General features: G+C 42.3%; 2 protein-coding genes across 3 annotated transcripts in view; one reads left to right on the forward strand and one right to left on the reverse strand.

Annotated features, from left to right (window-relative positions):
• PRKCD (protein kinase C delta) overlaps positions 1-526 on the forward strand; it is a 29666-nt gene extending 29140 nt beyond the window's left edge. The window contains 2 exon segments of the mRNA XM_086619007.1: positions 370-470; positions 472-526. Of these exon segments, the coding sequence (XP_086475133.1) occupies positions 370-470; positions 472-526 (156 nt within the window).
• Positions 527-6102: 5576 nt separating this feature from the next.
• Positions 6103-25159, reverse strand: part of LOC104374034 (6-phosphofructo-2-kinase/fructose-2,6-bisphosphatase 4) — a 34622-nt gene continuing 15565 nt past the window's right edge. The window contains exons 5-14 of one of the 2 annotated variants that reach the window (XM_086618772.1): positions 24695-24769; positions 23746-23802; positions 23289-23410; positions 21443-21650; positions 20712-20858; positions 20288-20392; positions 18119-18248; positions 17683-17745; positions 14576-14640; positions 6103-6283 (exon numbers count right to left, since the gene is read on the reverse strand). In XM_086618772.1, the coding sequence (XP_086474898.1) occupies positions 6224-6283; positions 14576-14640; positions 17683-17745; positions 18119-18248; positions 20288-20392; positions 20712-20858; positions 21443-21650; positions 23289-23410; positions 23746-23802; positions 24695-24769 (1032 nt within the window). In that variant the 3' untranslated portion in view covers positions 6103-6223. Of the gene's footprint in view, positions 6284-11216; positions 11336-14575; positions 14641-17682; positions 17746-18118; positions 18249-20287; positions 20393-20711; positions 20859-21442; positions 21651-23288; positions 23411-23745; positions 23803-24694; positions 24770-25159 lie in introns of those variants that run through there. The other variant, XM_086618770.1, reaches the window with a different exon arrangement.

Consider the following 25159-nt stretch of genomic DNA (forward strand, 5'->3'; position numbering starts at 1 on the left):
AAATGCTTTCAGGAATTTTGAAATTTTGGTTAATTGCAAGAAACTGTTGGGCTTATATTTAAGTGTTGCATTGCTTCTGTCAATAGAGGATCTTTGGGTAATTCTGTGAAATGTTATCACAAATCCAGGTGCTTCTTCTCTGAAGCAACCTGGTGCTATTTGTTTTCAAATAGCAATAAGCAATTGCCCAGTTATAATCTTATTTACAGTGTTTGTTGTTAAAAAAGGCAAAAAAAGAGATTTTTCTCTAAAGGAAGGGGAGGAGGGAGGAGCTCAAGAAATAACTTCCTAACCTTTTGTATTTAAGCAATTTGTTCCAGGAGAAATTACAAAGTTTGTCTCAAACTGTCTTCCCTCTGTTTAACACAGAAGTCAGCAAGCGACTACAACAACTTTGACAGAGAATTTCTGAGCGAGAAGCCAAAATTGTCTTACAGCGACAAAAACTTGATCGAGTCCATGGATCAGTCCGTTTGATGGATTTTCTTTTATTAACCCTAAATTTGAACAGATTTTAGACAAATAAGTCTCTGTGCAGAGTCGGACTTTAAAGCAAGGTTAAATGTTCTAAACCCAAAACTCCCAAGCGCTAAGTGTTAGGTGTGCCTCCGATGTCGTCGATACTTCAGAGTAACACACAGTAGTGTGTTAACAATGCCCAGCTGCTGGTTTATCAGCAGTGGTCTTTTATGCATGGATGGGTTTAAGGTTAGGTGAATCACGTGCATTATTTTCTCTATTTGGGAAAATGTAAATTCTGTTTGGTACTTGAATGTAGTTATGTTTTTTATATATATATATATGCTGTATATTTTGCTCGAGAGAAGACATCAGCCACAGAAGATGTCTTTTAAAAAAGTGTTTGAGCCCTTGGTTCTTTTATTTGTCTTCAATTAAAAGAAAGTTACAGTCAACTTTCATTCATGGCTTTATCATTTTTTTCCTAGAATACACAATTAAACTCCAGTTGTCTTTAAACTACAGTAAAAAAATAAGAATTTCTAAGCCCTGATCACTCACCCGCAAAGAATAACACAAGTATTTTAGGAGGATTAACCAAACCAGAGATTCACGTGTAACACAGCTGCTGTGGGAAGCAGCTTGGTGCCACTCTTAGTACTGTTTTACAAATCCTGCCTCCCAATCAGAGCAGAGTCAGCTCACCGCTGACCAACCTTTACTCCGCACGCAGGCTGCTTCCTCGCTGTCCCGCAGCAGCACCGCCTGCCTGGCATCATCACTCACCACTTCCTATTGACAGAAATAAGCGCTATGACCACAGCAGCTTACAGGTAACACCGCCACTTACCACTTGCCTGGTCTGCCGAAGAGGAAGCATCTTGCTTAACTGCCAAGAACAAATCTTCTTTCCTGCTTTATTTGCTTGTTTTAAAATACAGCAGCTGTGGCTCCTCCTCCTTGCTGTAAAAAGGGCACAAAACTAGACCTCTTTTGTTGCAATACCTACTTCTGAATTTTGATTTTTAACCATTAAGGAGAAAAAAAAACTAATGTAATTACTGCAAAGTCTTTCCAAAACTCGTCTTGCAGTCAGCTTGTGAAATACAGAATGAAGCAAGGTCCTTTGCTTCTCAAAAGCTTTCTGTATCCTGTAACAAACACTATTGCAAATGATTTAATTTCCTCAACCACCGAGCAGGCAGAAAACAACGTACTGGTTTGTTCAGCAGTTATACAACGCTACAGAGTTCTTGGAGCACCCTGTAGCTTCTGGGAAGTGTCAGATGCTTAATCCTGCTGAAAGAGCAGGAGAAAGCTATCACACACACCCCCACCCCCCCCAAGACTTCCTATAGACTCAAAAAAATACAGTGCCTTCTTTGTTCTTCTTCTAAAGATCAGCTCTAGCTTATTGTTATATTCAGTAATGCCAGTAAGACTGGATGTCACATAAGCATCCAGCAGACTGATGCTGGAATACTCGGAGCACGGTTGGCATTTCCAGGCAGCCCGTTTGCCCAGCTACCACTGCACGCACTCACGCAAAGCCCTGTCAGAGCGGGGACAAACAGTGGGCTGGGACCTGCTGCCAGCTAGAGCAGCAAACTTGTTTTTTTTTCCCCTTCCAGTAAACTACGGAGTCATTTCTGTTTCACTAGAAAATTATTCTGCTCTCAAAGGTGAGCACTGGATGCTCGTGCTCAAGCAGAAACGCTTTTCTATATAACAGTTACCAACGCGGTTGCCAGCAACTGGCTACTTGGACAGCAAGCAGCTGTCACGCGTTACAAGCAGCAGTAATTACTGCTTACAGTAATTGCTGCTTGTGGGAGCGTTTGCTCACTGCTCTTACCTGCTTTGCTCTGGTGTAACGAGGGCCAAGCCTGCGCAAGAGGGACCCTGGTCTTCACACAGCAGCTCTTTCAGCTGGCGTTTGACTTACCTGGAGCATCTCCTGCTGCCACAAGCGCACCTTCCAACAGCCCGACTGCACTCAGGACACCCGGGCAGAGACGCCTTTCCTCCACGGAGCAGTTACTCTATTCCTCCTCAGCAGCAGCACTGCACTGTGTAGCCCTGGCTGTTACGTTAACTGGGGCACTGAGCGGGGAACTGCCCTGCCACAGGCAGCAGCTCCTCACAGCTACCGCAGACAAAAATCCCAGGTCCGCAGCTCAGCCTCTCTGCTGAGCTGCCGTGCCCGCGGGCTGCCTGGCGGACAGCACATGGATGGATGAGCATCGCAGCCTGGGCCATCCTCACGCTACAAGGAGATGGAAGTATTAAAAGGATTTTGTCCAGAAAGCAGCCTAAAAACTCTGAGAAAAAAAAAAATTACCTCCCACACAAACATAAACACACAATCAAGTTAAAAACCAAGAAAACAATCCTTCTACGTTACAAGTGGTTACCACCCAGGTACACAGTCATCAGCAAGACACAGAAATCCAAGTACATAAATCTAAACCACAAGCAGTAATTAATTTTTTCCTTTTCCTTCAGAATGACAAGCACCTCTGAAAATGTAATGCCGCCACCTAACCTCTGCGTGCAAATTTGTCCTAGAAGGCAGCACTTTGCTGCTGCTTTTCTGCTTTCTCAAAAAAGCGCAGCACTTGGAAGACAATGTAAGAACAGGGCAGCATGAAAGTGTGGATCAGATCTTAAAATACCAACGACCAGGTAAAACTAATAAATTCTTACCTTCTCCTCTGTTCCGTGCAAACCTTGATGTGTTCTTCCACCATCTTCCTCAGTTACTGAGTTTGTTACTTTAATTGTAATTATTTGTCAGAGTAAAGCAACTGATGGAGTAAATTAGCTTAATTCTTATGCCCGTGTATAAGCTCTCTTAACCAAGCTGCAATTCCTGTGCTTCTGAAAGCCGTGGAAACCTGCTGACCTGCAGGAACACCCACCTGGCACTTCAGCTACTGTAAACGGGCACGGAAAGAAACACACATCAGCAGACGTTGTAGCATTTGATCTTTATTACTTGGATCAAAGGTCAAATGATTACACTTGTCTGAAAGATTACGACGAAGGCCAACGACATAAGAAAAGACAGTTTAACCCCATTTGAGAGACTGCATCTGAGCTAGCGAGGGCATCGACAGCCAGAAGGCGTAAAACAAGCACGGGTACAAATACACAAGGTCAGGACGAGGGTTTTCCCCTCCCCGTCAGTGACAGTTCCGTCAGGAGCCGGGAGAGTGACAATGAGCTGCAATTCTTGACAGTTCCTTTCCGGAAAGGTGGTTATGCCCCGGAGAGAACCGATCACTCGCCTCAAATCTACATTTGTTGTCTATGCTTGCTCTCGCCAGCTAGAAAGGGTCAGACGCAGTCAGTGATTTACTACCTTCCCTAAAGCAGAACAGACAACTTCATTCTTTTTTTTTCTTCAAATCAGCATTACAGTTTATTTACACCTGTACACAATTCTTTTTACTAAACATCGACTTAGTAAAACACTCATCACAGTATACTCAAAGCAGGCTATAAAAATACCTACTATACATAAAACATTTAGCCTCAAGGAATTCTGCAGCACCTCCGAAAGCTGAGAGAGGCAAAACAAAGAAAGGGAGAGGGGAGACAGCTCGAGCAGTGCCTGCCAGTGAAGAGGAGCGGCCCTTGGGCTCAGCGCTCCCTAGGGGAAACCTTTCCTTCCACCACGTTTGTGCGACCAGGGCCCAGCTTTTCTAACACAGTCTCCAGGGAGTTGCCCTCTCTAACTACGGATAAACTCTGGCTTTCTCCATTTAAAAACTGCTTAACAACTCCCGGTCACAGCTGGACGAGGAGGTCCGGAGGAGCGAGGGCTGCCTGGAGCACAGCCCGGCTTTCCCACACGAACACGTGTCAAATCGGGAGGGGAAATTACTTCTACGTCTTTGCCAGGAATGGTCTTGTTAACTACGCATCAATAAATTAACTTCTCTGAGCAGCACTGTGTGGTCTCTCTCCTCACACGATAACTACAGACAGAGCTGAATTAATCAATAAAGATCCGAAACGGGCGTTACCGAACACGTGGATCGCACACACAAAGCTTTAGACAGCAGCGCTTGAAGCAAGAGTTTCTGCTCGTTCCGTACCCTACGCATTCCTCTTCTGACACGGAACCCAGCGGTGCGGTATGGCTTACTTCCAGAGCTGAACATATTGCTGAAATTAGCTTATTAAAACAAATCACAACAGCAGCATAGTATTGTATAAACCCTGCACGAACAAAAGACAATTTAGCCCTTGCCTGCAAAACTATGTTACGAGGGCCCAGCATTTCACACAGGAAGAAAAAAAAAATCACCAAATAACAACAACAACAAAAAAAACACACCACAAACAAAACCCAACGACATACATGGTAAAAGCTCAATTAATTGAAGAGAAGTCCTTGGAAAAAAACACAGTCCAACTACCAAAGAATAGTTCTCCTCGTTTCAGAACTAAGAGCCAGCAGCAGTGCTGGCAGTTTGCTTCAGTTGTCTGGTAACACACATACAAAATACACATTGATTTAGTACAAGTTAAAAGGTCGTGGCCTCAACAGACATAGAAAATCCCATTTTTAGCACTGGAGTTTCACAAGGTATAAAAAGCAGCAAAAACTGGGATGGTGAAAGGTGCTTAAAAACAACACAAAAAAACCCCAAGGTAGTGTGTCATGTTAAAATAATTTCAGAATTTACCTGGTGTTTTTCTTGCATGAGTTGTTAGAAGGGTTAAACTCCACCTAACCTTTCTGTACTGTTTCCTGATGTACGTATTAAATGCGGCTATAAAAGAGAAAATATACTTTTATGTTGAAATTCATTCCAAAAATTGCCTAAAAAAAAAAAATAGATCACAGCACTAACAAGACAAGCAGCTTGTCCAGCCCTTGACAGTCTGAATCCTTTTCCCCTCCCTTCCAGTCTTGGAGAAGCTGCTCATCCCTCCTGTAAGTGCAGCAGAAGGACGACTGACTGCCTCTCGATGCGTTGCCCGGGCTGATAGCTACGCTCACGCTCACGTCCCCCACCTAATACTGTGTCGTCCACTGCCCTCCAAACCACAGCCGGCCCTGGAAAAATGTTAAAACCTTGCTAAACCAGAAAAATCTCTCAGGTAGCAAATGTAGCTTTAACGGTTTTATTTTCCAAGGGGCAACTCTGCCCATTTCAGAAAAAAAGTAAGTTGTGTTGGCCGTCTGAAGTTCAGTTTAAAACGCAGAAAAGCTATCGAAGCTGACAGGCTTTCCCATTTGAAGCAGTTTTGCAACATGAAGCCTCCAATGCTCAAAATGTAGAATTTCACGTATGTTAAATATGCCATCACAAAGAATCTCCGTGTAATTCTAGGCAATCATTCACAGTAAAAATAAGAGTAACTCTTAGAAAAACACTTTAAAAAGAAAGTAAAGTCTAGTTAAAATCTGACAGTACATTGACACGGGCAATTAACCATCTTGCAGTATCCACAGATGAACACTAAAAACCACTGAAACTGCACAAATTTACATACGAAAAATCTAAAACCAGCTCCGCTCTGCTTTCCCATAAATCTTTTCACTGATACCTTTCGGCACTGGGAGTTATCCAGAACTACAGGTTTTCTCCAAAGAAGCTGAATCACATTCGAATGTCCTTAAAGGTGAAGGGGAGGCGCGTTCGTTCCAGCTCGCTTGGCACTCAGCGACGCCTTCTCCGTTCTGCTGGACCTGAGCTGCTACTTGATGCTCTTGCACTGGAGAAGGGCTGCCGCCCCGGAACCGGAGCTATAGGTGGTTAGGTACTGTCCTCAAAGCTTCTTCTCTTGACCGATCCACACCTACATTCTGCAAACGTAAAGACAAAAACGATTTTAAAGAAAGGGTCTCATGGTCAGCCGTAGCTTTGCCTAATACACAGCTATTACACAAGGCAAAAGATGAGCAAGTTTTAATGCTTATTTCCTCAAAATGCTTTGTAAAACACAAGGAAAAGTCCCAGCCCGTGTGCAGGAGTCAGAAGCCAGGTGTAGACCTCGTCCCAGCTGCTACGCGCTTCGCAGAGCCAAGTGTCTCAGATACCCAACACAGGCTCTCCGCTGCCAGGGAAAACACATCTCGGACACATGTAACACTGGATCTGGTAGGACAATCAGTCTCTGTACACCATATGCAGGTCACATTGTTATATTGTTTTTTAAGATTCTTTAACCACTGTTTTTAACCACATTTTTCTAAACCATGATCTCCTCCAGCCTTTCAGACGTGCATACAGTGTATGACAAAACAAAACCACGCAGCAAAGGTCATAAACCACACAAGAACTGATAAAACCTGGAGCGAGGGAAGGCCATCTCTCCTTGTTCAAGCACACTCCAGGAAATGACTCCTTAACACCAACAGCTACAAAACTAATTCTGATCCTGTCTGTAAGCAGCTAAGTCAATGGAAGGACTCCGAACAACTTCCCTTAAGAGCTGGTAACATAAAGTTTAAGTGCACTTCAGGATCTGTAGGCATGCTGGCAGATGTCACACTGATATCAGACAATGTTTCGGTGGTTTTATAACCACATTTTTTAGAGGATACTTTCAAAACAAGTCACTTCAGTCCAACTCAAGGAAAAGGAGAGCCCCACTAGCACACAGCGAGGGGGACTCTCAGCACACACACTCCGTCAGTCAAAATGAATCAACTTGAAAAGCAAGTCATTCCCCTCCCCAACTCCAGTTTCCAGGATTTTCTTCCATTTCTTATGAAAACAGGAGATAAACAAGCAGCACCAGATTTGATTTGGGGGCTGAAGTGTGCCGTCACTTCTGCCCTTGCCAATTCTCCTACGTTAGTGTCAGCCCTTTCCTTTCTCATCAGCCTTCAAGCCCTTGGATAGGTCACCCTGTTCTCCATCATAAACACACCACGCCAAGGTTTCTGAGAAGACACACACGAATGCTGCTGCGCAGAGACGTCCGAGTCCTGGAAATTTCTGCACCCACCAGCACACTGCCCATCCCACTTTGTGACTTCTCCCAAAGGAAAGAAAAGCAACAATCCTATTTCAGAAAGCAGCTTCTACAGGCAGCATCTCTTCTGCAGCAAAGGAAACAGAGAAAGTTGGCATCTGCCTAAGAACGTGAAGATTTGGCAAAACAAGTCACACTCTGCATGACTACAAGGAAAAACAAACAACCAACAACAACAAAAAAAAACATGCTGGCATTTGTTTGCATTTTTCTTAGCAACAAATGCAACATACCCAGAAATTCCCTGGAACTGTGGAGATGTCTCCACAGGCACTCCAAGAATATTGACTAAAAATCTTTTAAGCTGAGCATCTGCTGTTGATACAAAGAAAATTAAATGGAGCATGAAATGGAGCATCAACGCACAGGAATCCAGAGGCACTGGAAATCAGCCCACAAGCAGCAAGAACTAGGCAGTTATAATACGAAACTAAGAGGTGGTCAAGACCAGGCAGAAGATACAGCTTATTTAAGCCAACGAGAGGTATCACATGAAAACGGCATCTTGGCAACTGAGACAGACCTAAGGGGGAAAAAATCAATATGCAGTCAACAAAGTGGAAAGCAGGAAGTTCCTTCTGAGTGAATGCAAAGGGGAAAAGGCTGTAGAAGTGAAACACACTGAACTGTCACAGTGGAGAAAGAAAACTCCATCTGGGATAAACCCCAATAAACACACTCTAGGGCTTATTAGAGGAACAGAATACCTAACTGCAAGCCAGACTGAGGCTTAGAAAGGAACTAATGTCCTCAATTAATGGTAAATGGATTCCTACTCATAGTAATCACATTAGATTAGATCATGGCAGCTGGGATCGTACCCACTTCCAGAATAGCCATGGGCATCAGGAGAGAAAATGCACGCAGAGAGAACAGTGCTGCTTCCTAGAAACATGACCGAGGTTTTAGCCGTAGGGACCAAAAGGCATCCCTGCAACTGTCCAGCAGGGCCGTACCAAAGCACAGTTGGACAAAACTGTCCTGGGAACAGCATTACCACTGCTACGCTCCAGTGGCAACATGATCTGGAGAGCTCGGGGAACACAGGAATGGAAATAAAAACAACATGCACATTTTTTAAAATACTATTTCTACCAAGGCACATGGACACTCCCTCGGTCAGCCCAGGCAGAGGCTCGCTGCTTCCAGAGCCCGCTCCCCGAGGAGGCTCAGCGCTCACCGGGGCAGAAGCACTCACTCTGCCTTGCACAAGGGTCCATCTCACCCAGTCCTCTCTGGAAATACTCAAAACACACAGATTAACCCACATACATACACCCTTACACCACTGTTCCTCCTGCCCCCGTTATACTCCCCCCTGCTTCGTAAATTATTCTTCCTACGGAACAAAGCCTCCCTAAACCCAAAGGGCTATGGGTTTCTGAACTAGACAGGGTCTGCCATTTCAGTTTTGGTTTTACTAGCTACGTGGGATCTTCACAGTAAAACGGGAAGATTTTGCAGGAAGACTCCTCTAGGGAAGAGGGCTCTGAGGGGCACAGAAGCGACAAAGACAGCCAAAGCAGATGCAGTTCATAAGGGTCCTGCACAGTTGAACAACCAGCACAGGCATAAAGAGAGAAATAAACAGCAAAATACAAACAATCCAGTACTCTTATCAGCCAGCTTTCCCCCAGCAAGCTGTGCCACCAGCTGTCACTGCTGCTTCCCACCCAGCATCAGGCCTCTCCTTTACTAAGAAAATCAGCCAGAGAGGACTATTAAGCAATCCTGTTGTAACAGGAGACCTCTTAGAGTGCAAAACTGCTTTTCAATACCCACTATGCTCCATTGCGCCCTCAGCACAATGAGCATCATGCTCGGCAAAGAGAACAACACGCAGCCGAAGCCCCAGGAAATGGGGCTGGCAGCATCTGGCAGGGATGGAGAGTCCTGGGTGCCACTGCCACTTCCCTCCCTTTGCAACCTCTGCTGGCCGTGGAGCAGGCGAGCCCAGATTCCCTCTCCAGCCAAGTTCCTGCCCCTTCCGTCTTCCCCTTCGTTTCATCCGACAGCCCAAGCCATTCCTTTTCAAGCAGCAAAACTCACTTTTTCCACAGCAGACGCCTGCGCGGATTTTGGCTCCATCAGAAACGTAACGCTAAGTCTAAATTCACACATTATTTCCTTAGTCGTGGTCCATGGAGGTGACAGCACTCCGAGCCATCTCGGGACGGTCTCTCAGTACCCGACCATGGACAGTGTCCTGTGACCTCTCAGGGACGTCACCTCAACTGCCACGTAAAAGCAGCCGGACTCACTGACTAACGTGCAAGCAGGTAGGGCAGGCTTCTCCTCTGTGGCATTTTTCATGGCAAAGCACGAAACAAGAGGCTGGGGCAATTAAGCACTGAAAAGTGACAAAACACTCCCACGTCACAGTCATGACAGAGGGGAAAATAATCCAGGTCCTCCCCCCCTAGTCCCGGCCCATCCTGGGACACCGGTTTAACTAGTTTCCAAGTGGTACAGCGGGAGGCTCTCTGCCCAGGACGTTATTTGGTTATATCAGATATCCCTGGTCCTTATAAACCTCTGAAAACTCCAGTGTCATTTTAGAAATGCAGATAGGCAACACCATTTTTCCAAAATCCCAGTTTTGGCAAAATGTACCACCTGAGAAATCTCACAAATAAAAGCTTTCCTCAACATGCCACTCTTGCTTGCTTTCCAGACTAAAAGACCCCCTCAGAAGACAGTCCCAGCACTCGGTGATTTTCTGCCTTTCCCAGACTCTGTGCTACCTAAGCAAAGCTGCATCAATGGCACTGATGCTTCCCACTACCTCGTTTTTCCCACTGTAACATCGCAGCGAAAGGAGCCAAGGCTCCAAACCACACCTCAGAGAAGTTGCTGTCTTCTCCAGCCTACGAAAGGTTTTGCTGTAATTCGGTTCAGGATGTGCACGCTGCAGGTTTGAGATCCCGCACCTCCTGAGTCGCAATCCAGCTACAAAACCATCAGGCTAACTCTGCTTCCATGTTCTGACGTGGTCAACACTGCTTATGGTAGTCTAGGTCAAATCTGGGTACAAAACATACAAACAAAGCTGGGAACAAAGCTCTAAACGCTCATCCATCACCCACGTTCACACAAGAAGCAGGAAAAGGAAATTTAAAAATCACTTCTGCCGCCAGGCAAACCCTAAAGCCTGGTTAATGCAGAAGAGCTGTTAAGCAAAGTCGTGTATTAAAAACATTTATACACATTCCTGTACCGTGAATAATTGTTCTGAAACCAAGTGAAAACTTGCAACCCTCTTCAAACAGCACATCATTAATTAGCACATCTAGAGCACTAGCTCTATGGATCAGGAGGATTAAGGTTTTACATTAACTATGGATTGTTATTTTATGCTACATAGCGGTCCAATCACTCCCAAGGGCACTGAAATAGATAATAACTGGTGCCTAGAAAAGAAACTTCAACTTTTTCTTATCTCACATAGGACGTTGTGTTTCATGGCTTTCATAAACACACTGCTACTAACACTAAAAGGATTGCTGGCTGTTACAATAAAACTTAATGCTGCAGGATCTTAAAATTAGAGCAATTTACAAAAACAGCATTCCAGTGACAGCCGATCAATGTTTGATAACTCATCCACAATAAATTAACCAGTGCAACACAGTTTTATTGTGATTTGATAATATTTTTCAAGTCATGCGCTGTACAAACATTTGGTTTGGGTGTTGAGTTGGGCTTGGGTGGGGCTTTTTTATTTCAAAGTGATTGGAATGATTAGTTTTTCAATTTATTTTGTAGTAGTAGGATGAAAACAGCACCCCAAGTTCGATAGTTGATCAGCACACAGGATTCACAGATGAGCAGGGACTGTTACAAGAGCGTCCTCGGGAGGTCTGGAAATGTCTACATTCTGTATAATAATAAAAATACAGAGGAGAATGTTTATCATGCAGCAGTAAGAGCAACAAAAAATATCAGATTCCTTCACAAGTACACAGCAGCATTTATTTAAACGCAGAGATTTTTTTTTTTTTAAATCCCCACACCCCAAGAGTGCAGCAGACTGACAACTGCTTGGTGTCCCAGAACTGGACAGCAGGGACACGTTTTTACCGCAGTCGCTGATCCCATGCTGATAATATTACCAAAGCTCAAGTCATTCATACTTAGGAGGAAGTCTTTGACAGCCCCAAGCAGGAATCCACTGAAACACGTGCTTCAGCACAGACACGTCCATCCATTATCAACTTTCAGTGCTTTGCTGAACTATGCCAGGGGAAGACACTAACATTTATTTGTGCTACAGGCAACATGCTACACCTGACAAAACGGAAAAAAATCTCTTCCCAGACACCTTAACCATTCAAGACTGATTACACCAACTAGATCTCACCTCATTTTGCAGAGGTTGGGGAGGGACGGGTGGGGGGATGCGGGGAGGAAAAGGACATACAATGGAGCAAATTATTCAAACGAAACAAAACCGAAACACCAGCGCAGCCAAACACTCGCGCTAGGAAGAGCAGCTTTGAGCGCAGACATGCGGAACCAGGCTCAGGAATCACACCTGCCATGGTATCACATCATGCCAGTCCCAAAGACTGTGCAATCAGTATTCTCCCTTCTACCAAAAAAGCAAACCATGATAAATAGTTCTGAAGTTCCTCCTAAGATCTTGATCTAAGATCTGGCCCATTTTAGGCCAAACCATTGCCAATTTTTCAAACTTCATGCTGACGGGCTTCATAAGTTTTACTTGTTTTACACTGTGGTAAGCAAATTCAGCTTTCAGTAACACTTCTCTCTCTCCTAACTCCCACAAAATCAAAAAGGAGATCTGGGTTTCTTGCTATGAGCACTCTCCCTGCCTGTCATTAACTAAGACAGAGGTGCAAAGTAGTCATTTTACCCCAGTGCTTCTTTTCTGGCCCAAAGTAGAGACTCAAGCAACAGCTAAAGTAATTCCCCTGAATTATTTTCTTAATTACTTTAAATAAGTAAAAAATAAAATTACTTTATTTCCAGTAAAAAGACTACAGACTCCTTCATTTGAAAAGGTCAGGAACTTAAGCCACTACAATGCTGACAAACACAAGGCTTCAATCCGCTTCAGACAAATCATCACTGTACAACGAAGCTTACACATACTACACACAAATACTCTCGTGCTTTGCCTGCATTTCTGCACGGGGGAAAAACAGATGCTTTCAGCTGAAGCCGAAAAGGAGGCACTGTTCTGAAACACCGACTACAAATTACTTGTGGGGGCACAGAACAGCACACTGGGCAATTCTTAATCAAATAGTTTAATTGTTTAACAATGTTGTTATCTGCGATGCTGTATTTAATTAAATGCTTTGACTTCAATAGACTATTTGAAAATTTAATTTTACAGAAGTAATTAACATTTTCGTAGGTGATAAAAATGAAAGCTTTTGAAATTTTGATAGTCCTTTGAGCAGCATTTAAATGCAGACAGGATCAACTCAGTCCTTCACTCAGCCCTTCTAAATGAACAGCGTATCACCACCCATACTTCACTGGTCCGAGTCTCTTTTGGGGCAGAGGGAGAAGACTGTTTCAATTTTCTACATAAAAATGCCTCTACTTTTTTTCTTTTTAAAATTCGTTCACTAAATTTATTTCTGCTCTAAATAAACAGCTTTGTGTCTTTGTGTCCACTGCAACACAACTATCTGCGCGATCCTCTGCATGCACCTGAAACGCAACGCAACACCCATGTCAGTATGGCCACATCACTTGCTAAGACATTTTAAGAGTCACCTGGTGATTCAGGCAGAGCTTTCCCCCTCAAAATAAACACCTTGAGTTAGAGAAGTGGATTTTCAACAGCAATTCCCAACACTTTAGCAAGCTGTAAATTCTGCACCAATATTCTATCAGCCAAACTAAAGATGTCCGTTGATCTACATTATTTAACACAGATAACCTAATATCTGCTCTAAGACACCCTCATCTATTTTCACCATCCTTCTCCAATGCCTTTTAGGCACTGTGAAAACAGAACAGGTTTCCTAATCCTAACAAACCAAACTAAGATACAAAAGTATCTTAGAAGAAGATACAAAGAAGAAGAGGGAACAGAGAGGAAATACACACCACCATCATCTAAAAGAAAACGTCTTGCTACGAACAACCTAAAGCCAGTATTTTCAGAACTCAGAATACCCAAGTCGTTAAAACAAAACTTCTTTGCAGACCCCTCCAGCATGAATCCTGCACAACTGCCACAAACGTGCACCCTCATACAAGTAAGGCATTTTGTGTCACATGCCATAGTGATGACACACACAAAACCACATTTATCACTATATTCCTTTTCATGATAAACCATTGTTCTGAAAATCACAAACAGCCCTTTTTCCTCATGTTATGAAACTGACTTTTAATTCACTAGTAGGCACAGCTCATAAGCTTAGCATGAAGATCTACAAGGGAACCAGAAATGTTTAATCATGACACGTTTTACATCACTTTCTTATTACAGCAAAGGAAGAGCTTTGCACAAGCAGTGGTATCAACCTAAGCTCGGTCAACACTTAGGAGGACACAGAACCGCGTGCCTGACACAGGGGAGTATGAAGCCGCTGTGGGCTGACATCTTATCTCCACTTACGTTTCACAAACACACTCAACGTCCTTTTCCCCAGTTGCTCTGCTGTATCCCAAGATCTAGTCTTCCTCTCCAGCTTTGGCTTAAAACACAGGTGGTGGCATCATCAATTCCTCTTTTCATTTAGCAATGGTCACAGTGATGAAAAAGCTGATGATCTTACTATTTACTCTCTCCAAAATAAGCGTGGCATTCATAACAATGTATGACTACACCCTACTTCTGCTGAATGACAAAGCCTGGAAGAACTTTATACCATTTTTAGATTGACAGTGTTATCTTCAAATTCTCATTCATTTGTTGAAGATAAACTACTCCAGCTAGAGCTCATATGTAAGATAAATTTGCTCAATAAAAAGGATTTTTTACTCTCCTCAACAGCAAACCGGCAGTAAAGCTTGGCAAGTAAAATTAAATATGCTGAGTTATCAAATAATTTCTAACCACAAAGACAACGGAAATCAGCTTAGACAGTACATAACGTCAAGTTCCCTGATTTATAAAAAATATTCTTACCTCAGGTTTATCTCTGTGCGTGTTTACAGCTTCAACATTCAGGAATATAGATTCTACTTTACATCCTGTTGGTAGAAAACACATTTTTAGAATCAGTCTGCTTTAAAAATGAAGTTATAGTAAAGATGCAATCTAATTTTGAGTGAAGGTTAATCACTTTCCCCTTCCGATTCATACTAGTTTCCCAAATTCTGGACAGCTAAAGCTATTGAAATGAATCTATTCCACCAGGAGGAACACTACTCCCAATCTGCTAATCCATCTCCTATTGTCACCTTAGCATTATCAGTATATTCTTTGAAACAAATTCCCATTTTTAAACATATATGAACAACAATATTCAGTCAGAAATTTATTTGTATCTTTTTGGTCTTTTAAACATCCTAGACTTCTTAGAATTTCCTTGTAATACAGAAGATAAATGCTGCTCTCATTTTTCAAAACATGAAAACGATTACAAGAAGGTACACTTTGTGTTGTTAGCAGCCCCATTCCTCTATGCGTGCAAAACAGAGTTTTAACTCCCAGCTAAATGGAACTTTAAAGTTGACTTCTGAAAAGGAACTTCTCCTTTTCACCCAAAAATGGAAAACTCTAGAGAAGCAAGAAAAATTAAACCATCAGAAGATACAACTATTACTTGGACAGTATAAACTGACCCACTTAGAGAATTATAATTTCTCAATACACCGCGGCCACGCCATTTTTAGCAATATCTGATTGTCAAGCACTGTCTTATCTCACATGAGCATGACTTTTATAAGCTACCACTACCCTACACAACATCCATTAATAGCCGAATTCCTCTGACACACCACAGAGTCCATCCTCTGTCACAAACAGGTTTTCAGATCTTTCTGCTCACTTATTTCCTAAAGTCATAACACACTCCACAGAATTACTAGAGGAGAGAAAAAGGTGGGTTTGGCCTTTCTTAGAAAGCCACTGGACTTATTAAAAAAATTAATATAAATTAGTAAGGCAAATATTTGCCTTCCCTTAGGGAAGTCTATTCTGAGAAACCCCATTTGTCACGAACACTGTGAGCAGACACTGCAGGAGGGCCAGCACTCAGCAAAACAGTCACCCAGCAAACAGATTCTAAGGGGCAGAAGTGCACACCTCCTACTGGAAGAGTACCCTAGCCATCCTTCCGTTCACAGATCCATTGCCACCCCTGAGAGCAAGCGAAAACAAGCTTTGATCCCTGATGTTGGCCATTACTAAGGACTGCTTACCCAGCAGAGACTTCCACAGAGACCTCTCAGTCCTTACCGCTAGCTGAGTTTAAGACCTGAAAAAAGTATCGTATGGAAAGCCTGAAATATAAACTAAAGGGACACGAGTCGCTCCACAGTAATTAACGTGCATATTCCCATCTTGTTTTTAATTACCAATGTGCAAGTTCATACCCACAGCAAGATGCAGTTTCTCTTTCCTGTGTGCTCCCACACAGACCACCGCTAAACTGATTGTTGGGTAAAAGTCTAATTTATCCTGATCCAGCTGTCAGGCCGTAACGGATGTTCCTCTGCTAAAGATCAGACGCTCAGGGTGAGGATGATGCTAGCTTCAAACACCAGGAAGAACAAACCCCTAAGGGAGGTGTTACTCCAGAAGAGAGTTAGCTGGAAGGTATTAAACACACCATGTTTGATCCTGCATGCTGCCTCACTGGAGCCAAGTGATACATCAACTTGAAATAATGCTATGGATTATTACTGTATAAATAGTTTACACAACCCTTGTATTTTCAGATGGTCAAATTCCAAAAAGTAGGTCAACTGAAATGTCCTAATGAGATATAGGTATCAAACACTTAAAAAAAAAAAAAAGAAGAATGACATTTCTTTCACCGAATTCAAAAGGACAAGGACAGTATTTCATACCACTTCTTTTCCTTCCTCATTTAATGTGTGAATAAACACTGCAAGCACCCAGGCCCTCTTAAAATTTATGAAAAGTCACTCAACTTCCCACTAAAAAAACAAACCAAAAACAAAACCAACTCCAAACCAAAAACATCTCTCTGTGGAAACAGGCTGAGACTAGCGAGTCAATACAATCCAGTTTAAAATAAAAAAAAAAAGTTTTAACTGTTCTAAATTTCAAACTAAAAAAAAATTTCAAAACTCCAGCTTGTCATGCAAGGCTAGGAACACCAGATGTCACCAGAGCACAGATGGTTACTACTTACTGCAGGCCAACACTGCAGTTAAATGACAAAAATCTCTTGAGGCAGATTTCCCAGGGCAACAGCTAGATGCTTTGCCTCAACTTTATTGCAACTGAAGGAAAAACGAAGTACAGGTCTAGACTGCTATCTTTCAAAGCCAATAATCAAAGACAGCTTTGGATTTCTGATTAATAACTCGACTAGCATTTTTCTGGCAACCCATTTCCTGGTAAGCTGTGTAGATAGTTCTCTTTGCCTATAATCAATCTTCTGAAGGCAGAATTCAGCCATCACTTGATTAAAATTAACACTTGTGAAGCAGAGGTTGAAACACACAACAGATCTTAATTGGCAATCAGGCTAAAAGCCAAGAAGTACCTCTTGCAAGCCATACCCCACACTCTACAAGCTGGCGGCAAATCTCAGTGGAAGACCCTGAGCTAAGCAGGAAAAGAAAACGAAGTTACTTAAGGGTAAGGTGATCGCCCTTTGAGAGATGATAAACCTACCTAAACATTGATTTGCCTGTCTTCCAAAAAGCAATACCCTCAAATACATCAATAAAAACTGAGGTCTTACGGTACCAGGTGTGTAAGTGGTATGGGTTTGCCAGAGCAACTAGTGAAATAGTGTGTGAATTGAGTAAAAAAAAAAAAAAAAAAATATTGTCCACTAGCAGTTACAGCCTCCAGTAGTTGCAGCCTTCACTAATACATAGGTATTTTCTGGTATAACACAAAGCAAATGTAAACCAAAGGATTCATTGATTCCAACAAAGATGTACACAGGCACACGTGCAACATGAAACCTAATCATTCATTCTATTTTAAAGAAAAATAAATTAAAAACGCATTTTAATTTAAATGCTTCACAAACTTTACTGACAACACAGACAATACAGTTAGACTTACATGCACTTAATACTACTTACCATACGCCACCGGGGTTAGCTTTAAGACAGTATGCAGCGGGCACTTCAGGTAAGGCAGCTGTTCTGAGAAAACGAGCAACAAATGACACATGAAATACAGATCACAAGGCCACGAACTTTCCTACTATGTTACAGGTCAATCATTGAAATGTCTTTTTATCTGACAGCGTATCTGTTTTCTTCCCTAAAATGCAACAGAGATGCTATTGAAACAGAGAAAAAAACCAAACATTATGGTATTTCAGGTGAGGAGCGGCCCAGTAAAAATCAACCACCAAGTTTCACGTGTGGGTCAAATACAAAAAAATTACACTTGCGTACTCGCCTAGCACAACCACCTTCTGATGACACAGGAAATGGTTAGAATTTACTGTTTGGAACCTTACTCAGTAAATTTTAAAGTAGACCATTTGTAAATGTATCAAGGAAGACTTACCTGCAGGCTTGTCAAGAAAATATGCGAGCAAGCAGCGCATGACAGCTTGGTGACATATGACAAGCACATTTTCCTGCCTTTCAAGTTCCATAATTACCGGCTCCAGTCTCTGAACGAGATCTTCATAGGACTAGGTGGGGAGGAGAAATACACAGGACATTAAAAAGGGAAAACACTTTAAACAGCTTACGTATGTATGGTGGATCTTACTTTCATATTAGTCATCTTCTAAACATTGTGTTAGTGCACAGACAAATATTTTGGTAATAATTTCCCTTAAATGAAGAACACAGTCCAAGTCTTTTCGAATACCAAAGAGCATACATACAACAAAGTAAATCTCCCTCACAGAAAAGCTTTATTAAATCAGTCACTATGATCAAGAATTTCCACAAAATCCCTAGAATTTAGTTCACAGTATCTGCAAATGTACAGGTTAAGTCTTGCACATTATTTTCCATATCTCATAGAATCATAGAATGGTTCGGGTTGGAAGGGACCTCAAAGATCATCTAGTTCCAACCCCCCTGCCATGGGCAGAGAAACCCTCCACTACACCAGGTTGCTCAAAGCCTCATCCAACCTGTCCTTGAACACCTCCAGGGATGGGGCATCCCCAACTTCTCTGGGCAACCTGTTCCAGTACCTCACCACCCTCAATGTAAAGAATTTCTTTCTTATATCTAACCTAAATCTGCCCTCTTTCAGTTTAAATCCGTTGCCCCTTGCCCTATCACTACACACCCTTGTAAAAAGTCCCTCTCCAGTTTTCCTGTAGGCCCCCTTTAGGTACTGGAAAGCTGCTCATCTTCAAAAGCATCTCTGTTCCAAGTAAAAATCTGGGAAGCTCAGCCTACAGTCAGCATACAAACAGCTCACAAAGCCTGACTTGTTCAGGCTGCCCTTTGAAAACAAGCTATGGGCTTGATGAACTGGTGACGGCAGCCACCATCCCATCGAGTCATGAAGCAAGGAGGCCGGATTTCTCTTGCAACCTGTCCTGCACAGCACGGGCACAGTGAATCTGCAGCTGCTGAGGGTAAACAGCAGGATATCCACGTGTGCTTCGGTTAATTTTCAAACGCACAGCAAACACGGTACTTCCAAAACGCGTCATGCACGGCACGTGCGGAGAACACGGCACATGACCCAGCAGGGCTGGGAATGACCACAGCAGAAAGCCTCCACCCCCATCCCAAGGCAGGCACGGGGGCTGCCCGGTCGGAAAGCGGCGCTGCTGCTGGTTCAGACCTTGGCAAGAGAAACGCAGCCGTCTGCAGCGAGGCAGGGCAAACCCCCGCGGCTCTTCACAGCGACAGAGAAACTGCCTTTGACAAACGACTGAGACCAACTAATCGCCCACTGCAACGAGGCAGTTTGAAAGGTTTGTCACCAGCCCTGAGGATGGCATCAGTTTGTACAACAGACACTCCTTGTTCAAAGGGATTAGGAGAACTTCGCAGCTTAATGACTGCCTCATTAGTAAAACAGGGGTCACACTCGCAAGAACGCTGCTCTTCTCACAAGCTGCTCCTACCACAATGATTACCCTTGACTGCTGGGGAAAGACGACCCCAGAGCTGCGCTTCCTCATGACACAGAGCGGAGCAGCTGGCCCAATTGCTCCTCGGCGCTGCTGCCCTGAGCACTGAGCCTTCGGCACCCACAGACAGGCCGTGTGACCATCTGGTAACCGCTGCGCGGTAATGGGTTTGCTTCAGAAAAGCTGCCAGCAAGTTATTTACCCAGAGGCAAGGCGTTTATTAAAGTGAAAGACCAACGTGCTACAGATTTCCCTAGCATTGCAGCCAGAACCGCACGCAAAACAGCCATTATCTACAGCAAGGAAGAGCAGGAAAAGGCAATCTTGGCAGTATGTTTGCACACGCAATAGTTTGAAGCCTTGCAAGAGTTCTTCCTGCTTTATCACTGCAGCACCAGCACAGAAACGATGCCCACAAGGATCACAGCTCTCAATTCTTTCTCTAAAGCTATTGTTTTATTTTCAAGCTCTGAATCAAATTAGTCTGGGCTCAATCTTTGCAAGCTCCTAAGTGCTTTCTCCTGGAGAACGAAACAACCTTTTTATTTTTTTTCCCCTCCTTCCTATGCATGTATTCAAGAAGACAAGGAAGCCCTTCACCTTAAGAGAGAAAAAAAACAGCATACCTCGCCTTTAGGGTATCTGTATCTGTATTTGTCTTGGTCTCTCAGTGCAAATTCAAGCGGATAATTTTCCTGTATTTCTTCATATGTCATTTCTTCACACACTCCCTATAGATAATAAAAATAATTAAAAAGTATGTCTTTCCAGTAGTGCCAAAAGCAGGTATCACTTTTAAATATACTACATATAAATAACTTTTAACAATTCTATTTTGTTACTCTAACACTTCAAGACAAAATTGTCACGCGCGATGAACAGGACACTCAGCTGGACTCAGACGTGGTTGGAAGGAATCATTAAATTCCCATACGAGTGGTGTTACATATATGGGCAAGCAAAGTCACGTTATCTATTGCACCTGCTTATACATCTCACAGGTACAGTTGGAAAAGCAACTTATTAGACATTTAGAAAATAACAACTTACTGCATCTATCTCATTCAAAACCTTCCACTGCTCGTAAGGCACTCCCAAGGCTTCAGCAGTCTGAATTGTCCTTTTCATCTGGCTGGTCCAAACTTTCAGATCTTTGATATTTTGCTCATTAATAAATTGTGCCAAGCTTTTGGCAAACTGAAAGAAAAACCATGAGACACTAGATGAGGGTTCAGAGCCAACACACTGTGTTCGGTTTGGAACACACAGGCACTAGCCTCTGTAAACTCATTATAAGTTTTCCAAAAGGCTCTATCAAAGTTTTTTTTGCTAAGAAATAGAACACATTCCGTTAAGCCAAGACGGACAGAGGAAGGAAGGAAAGGAGTAGAAAAAGATGTAAGTTTTCTGCAGTTCCCATCTTTACCTCCAGGAATTATCCTTTCAGCTTTAAATTGTGAACCTTCCCAATTACCCAACAAGTCCAGATTTTACAAAAATACAGTTAAAACATAAAGCCCTCCTGACAACTCCTTTGTGCTGTAAGATAAAAAACAATTTCAACTCACAGAATGACACAGATAAAAGAGCACGTACCAAATCGCACAGAAAGTGCGTCCATCCAATTTCCAATTTACCCACCTACACAACTAAAAAAATCCTTCTCAGACGTGTTAAGAGGAAAAGGGTGTAGAGGAAGAAAGCTGTAATTACACAGCACAAACTGCACACATGCACAGATATACACAAAACCCAGTCACGCTTGTTCGGGAGGTACCTACTTCTTTCCCCCTGACAGACAGTCCAGGATCTCCTCCTATTCTCCCTTTCAGATTGAGTTCACTTTCTCCATGTCGACAGAGGTAGATTGACCGAGGAGTCACATGGATGTTCATGAGGTAGTAGACAATCCGGCTCTGGATGTGATCCATTACTCTGTTCACAAGGTAACTCCTTCCGACATCCATGATTTTAATATAAGAAAGATCCCTTTCATAAGCAAACAAAAAAAATACGTAAGATTCCACATAGTTTCTATTAGCAAGTACCACAATCTTCCCACCCTCCCTCTCGTTATAAAACGAAGGGGTAGGAAGCCAAAGTAAGAGACAAACCCTCAACCACCCACGGAACATGTCTTAGTCCTAAGAAATAACGCAACGCTCCAAAGGTACAGGATGAACTCTATTCCTTTCACATGTAAGCTGCTCACATCATTTTCTTTTCTGTTCCCTTTACTTGTACTTTGCCTCTCAAATCTAGATCCTACTCCTGGAAAAATACAGCCCTCCTACTGAAAGGAAGATTCAGTGCAGTCATTCAACTGCGGTAGCTTCAGTAAGATATCCAGATGTTTTACAATACTAGGTATTTTGCTCCAGGTTACAAACACTTCTCCCACAGCAAGTATTTGCACCCAGGGGCCAAAAGGCACGGTCACTATCAACCCATCTCAGCTAACCCTTCCAGAGAAACTACAGCATCAGACGGGTCAGAACTGAAGCAAGACATTTTCTCAACCACTCTATCAACAATTATTTATTAACAAACAGTACTGTAATTTACCCAACTACTATCTTCTCTCAGCACCAGACAGGTTTCAATTTTCACTGCTTATCCTTTCTTGTCTGAGCTATAATTTCAGAGTTTAAAGGAGGAAAAAAGTCTAATAAGCTGAAAATAACCACTATCAGTTTCTAGCAATGCATTTGAGACATCACACCGCAATAAAACAAGAAAACTTATAATAAAACCAAATGGAGGAGATGAGAAGCGAGCATCATCACCTCATCTCCGATAGTAATGATTAACTTCAAAGAACGCTATTTCGGCCAGGCACAACTATTAGGTCCATCACAGAAATTACACGCATGAACTGATCTGACTGAACCAGCTTCACACTGCTTACACTCAATTACATTAAAATGCAGCTCAGCCTTTCCTACAGCACTGGTCACAGAACAAACCAGGAGCACCTGGTATGAGTGCAGCTAAAATCCCACACTGAAATGCTGGACTGTAGCAAGAGAAACAGGGCTCCTCCTTGCACGGTTGATCCTTGCCCTACTTTCAAATGTTGAAAATGAATGAAAAACAGATGCATGTTTTGGCATGAGAGCAAATAATGTAGCTTTGACAGTTTCTCACAACCCTGCATCTGCAGGATAATTTGCAAGCACAAACAAATAAATTTAGAAGTCACATTTTTAAGAATGGTGTGTTCAAAATTCATCTCAGCCATGTCAACAAATTAAGTTATGTTTACAAATCACTCAGGTCTCCATTATATACCAAAAAAAAAACCCAATTAACAATCAACTCTACAGCAAGTCTGGAATAATTTCTAAATGTTGGTTCTATCCCAGAAGAATCATACTGTTCTTCAAGTAGGAAAATAAAAAAGAATATTGTTCCAGAGTATATTTATTAGCCAATTTTCTCTAAGCAAGTAAGTTTCCAGGCTACACCCTCAGAGTCAACTCTCTCTAATTTGTCAAAGGAAAGAGAGCTCAAGACATTACAAAAACATGACTAGAAAGCCCTAATCCTTGATATAGGATGCTCCATCCCCCTAAGGAAACATTCCAAAATAAAGAGTTGCAATCACAGTATTATTTCATCACTTACTTGTCAAGAGTTTCATCTAATGTCTCATACGAGTTCTTGTAGCACTCTATTCTTTTCATGAAGTCTTCCGTTGCTTCATCATTACTACAATCAACATAGTCAGGACTACCCAGTTTCACTTGCTGTTTAAAATAAAAACAGGAGAGTAGTATATAAGTTTCTTCCCTTTTTAATGGATGTTTAAAGAAACAGGAAAGGGGACAACACAACACAACACAACAACTTACTTTCTGGAAGTTAATTAAAATACAGGTAAACTAAAGCCAGCTATTCTTCACAGAATTAAGCTTTTGAGTTAGTATACACACGGACAGGAAAAAATCAATGGAAAGTGTTCCATTAATGGTATCTAATAGTTTTTTTGCTATTGGAAGTTCTTATAATGTACGTCTGAAAATACTGAGCTACTTTAAATCTCTTGACTTAAAGCAGTTAAAGCAAACTTTCCTATACTCACCACAATGTTTGCAGCAATGACCTCTGGATCTACGCACACTGACTCAACAAAAAAAGTCTTCAGTCCAAATGGGAAGTCACGTGTACAGAAGTAAGGAAGAAAGAAGATGCATTAAAACACCTCTGGACACAAACACAAATGAGCAGCATGTTGCCTACTTCTATACTAATCCCTTTCTAACAGTCTTGCCTTAAACTTTCCTCCGTTTACTCAGAAGGTTTCTCCAGACCTTCTCATCAGAAATCATTGGCTGACCATTCCCTGAAGCATCAGGCTCTGTACTACTTTCCCCAACAATGCTCGTAAGTAGAAAAATCTTGCAGTGAGAAAAATTTAGGATGAAAGAGGGAAAAAAAAAAAAACGGGGAGGACACAAGTTCACCCATGCAAACAGTAACTAATGCTTCTGAAATAATCATTTAGAAGGCTACTACTAATGGAGTAGCCTCACTTAAAAAGAGGTTTGTGCTTTGCTGTCTCAAAGGTTTATGGAGACACAAGTTTAGAGGAAATGAAAGATTGCTGGAGAACAGATAAATGCAAAACAATCCTGGACAGAAGGAGGAAAGCCACAGAAAGTTTTTGGTTCGTACGGAACTAACACAGAATTCCCTATGTGTTTCTGCAGCAAAAATCTGAACTGCACTGAGAACACTATTTTTAAGTAGTTCTTGCTGACAGTATACTCAGAATTGCAGGTCCAGGATGACAGAAATGAAGCCTCTGCATAAAAGAGAACAGCTCCAAACATGACAAAAACTAAAGATGAAGATGGAGTGACCTCTAATCACAAACAATGCTTGAGAACACAAAATGCTCTATTGACTAATCATCTAGGAAGGAGGTGGCTTATGTTAGTGCACTTAACTTGGGAGTACAGATCAGGGCAAAACTATCACTGCCCTACTTGTTTAAGCATTAGCTCAGAACTCCTTCGCTCTTGACTCACCTTATACCCATTTTCTTCACCAAATTTGTAAATGGTTTCTCTACGTTCTCGAGTCGTGTTTGTAGCATCAAAGACCTAGGAATAATTATGAAGAGAGAGAGGAATTAAAAAAGCATCATAGTCTGAAAATTAATGTGTTAGTAACAACAAAACCACAGGTTCAATGTCCCTCAATGTGAAGGAAAGCAACAAAACCACCTCCCCTTCCCTTCCTCTACCCCACTACCTCAACAAAAAACCAAAAGACATTCCTACTCTATACACATGATTTTTCTAAAGAATAAAAAAAAGTAACCTTTTGAAAGCACTGCCAGCAGAACGCTGTATTTGGAAGAAGCAACACAAAATACAGGACAGACTCTTTCTCCTGGGCACTATCAGCATTAAATACCAATGCACAGTTTTTTAGTGAACTTACACTCCACAAAAAAAGATGCTGCAATCAATAACCCATTCAAAATGCAA

The sequence above is a fragment of the Tauraco erythrolophus genome, chromosome 12 (assembly GCF_009769465.1).
Source record: "Tauraco erythrolophus isolate bTauEry1 chromosome 12, bTauEry1.pri, whole genome shotgun sequence".
Classification (NCBI taxonomy): domain Eukaryota; kingdom Metazoa; phylum Chordata; class Aves; order Musophagiformes; family Musophagidae; genus Tauraco; species Tauraco erythrolophus.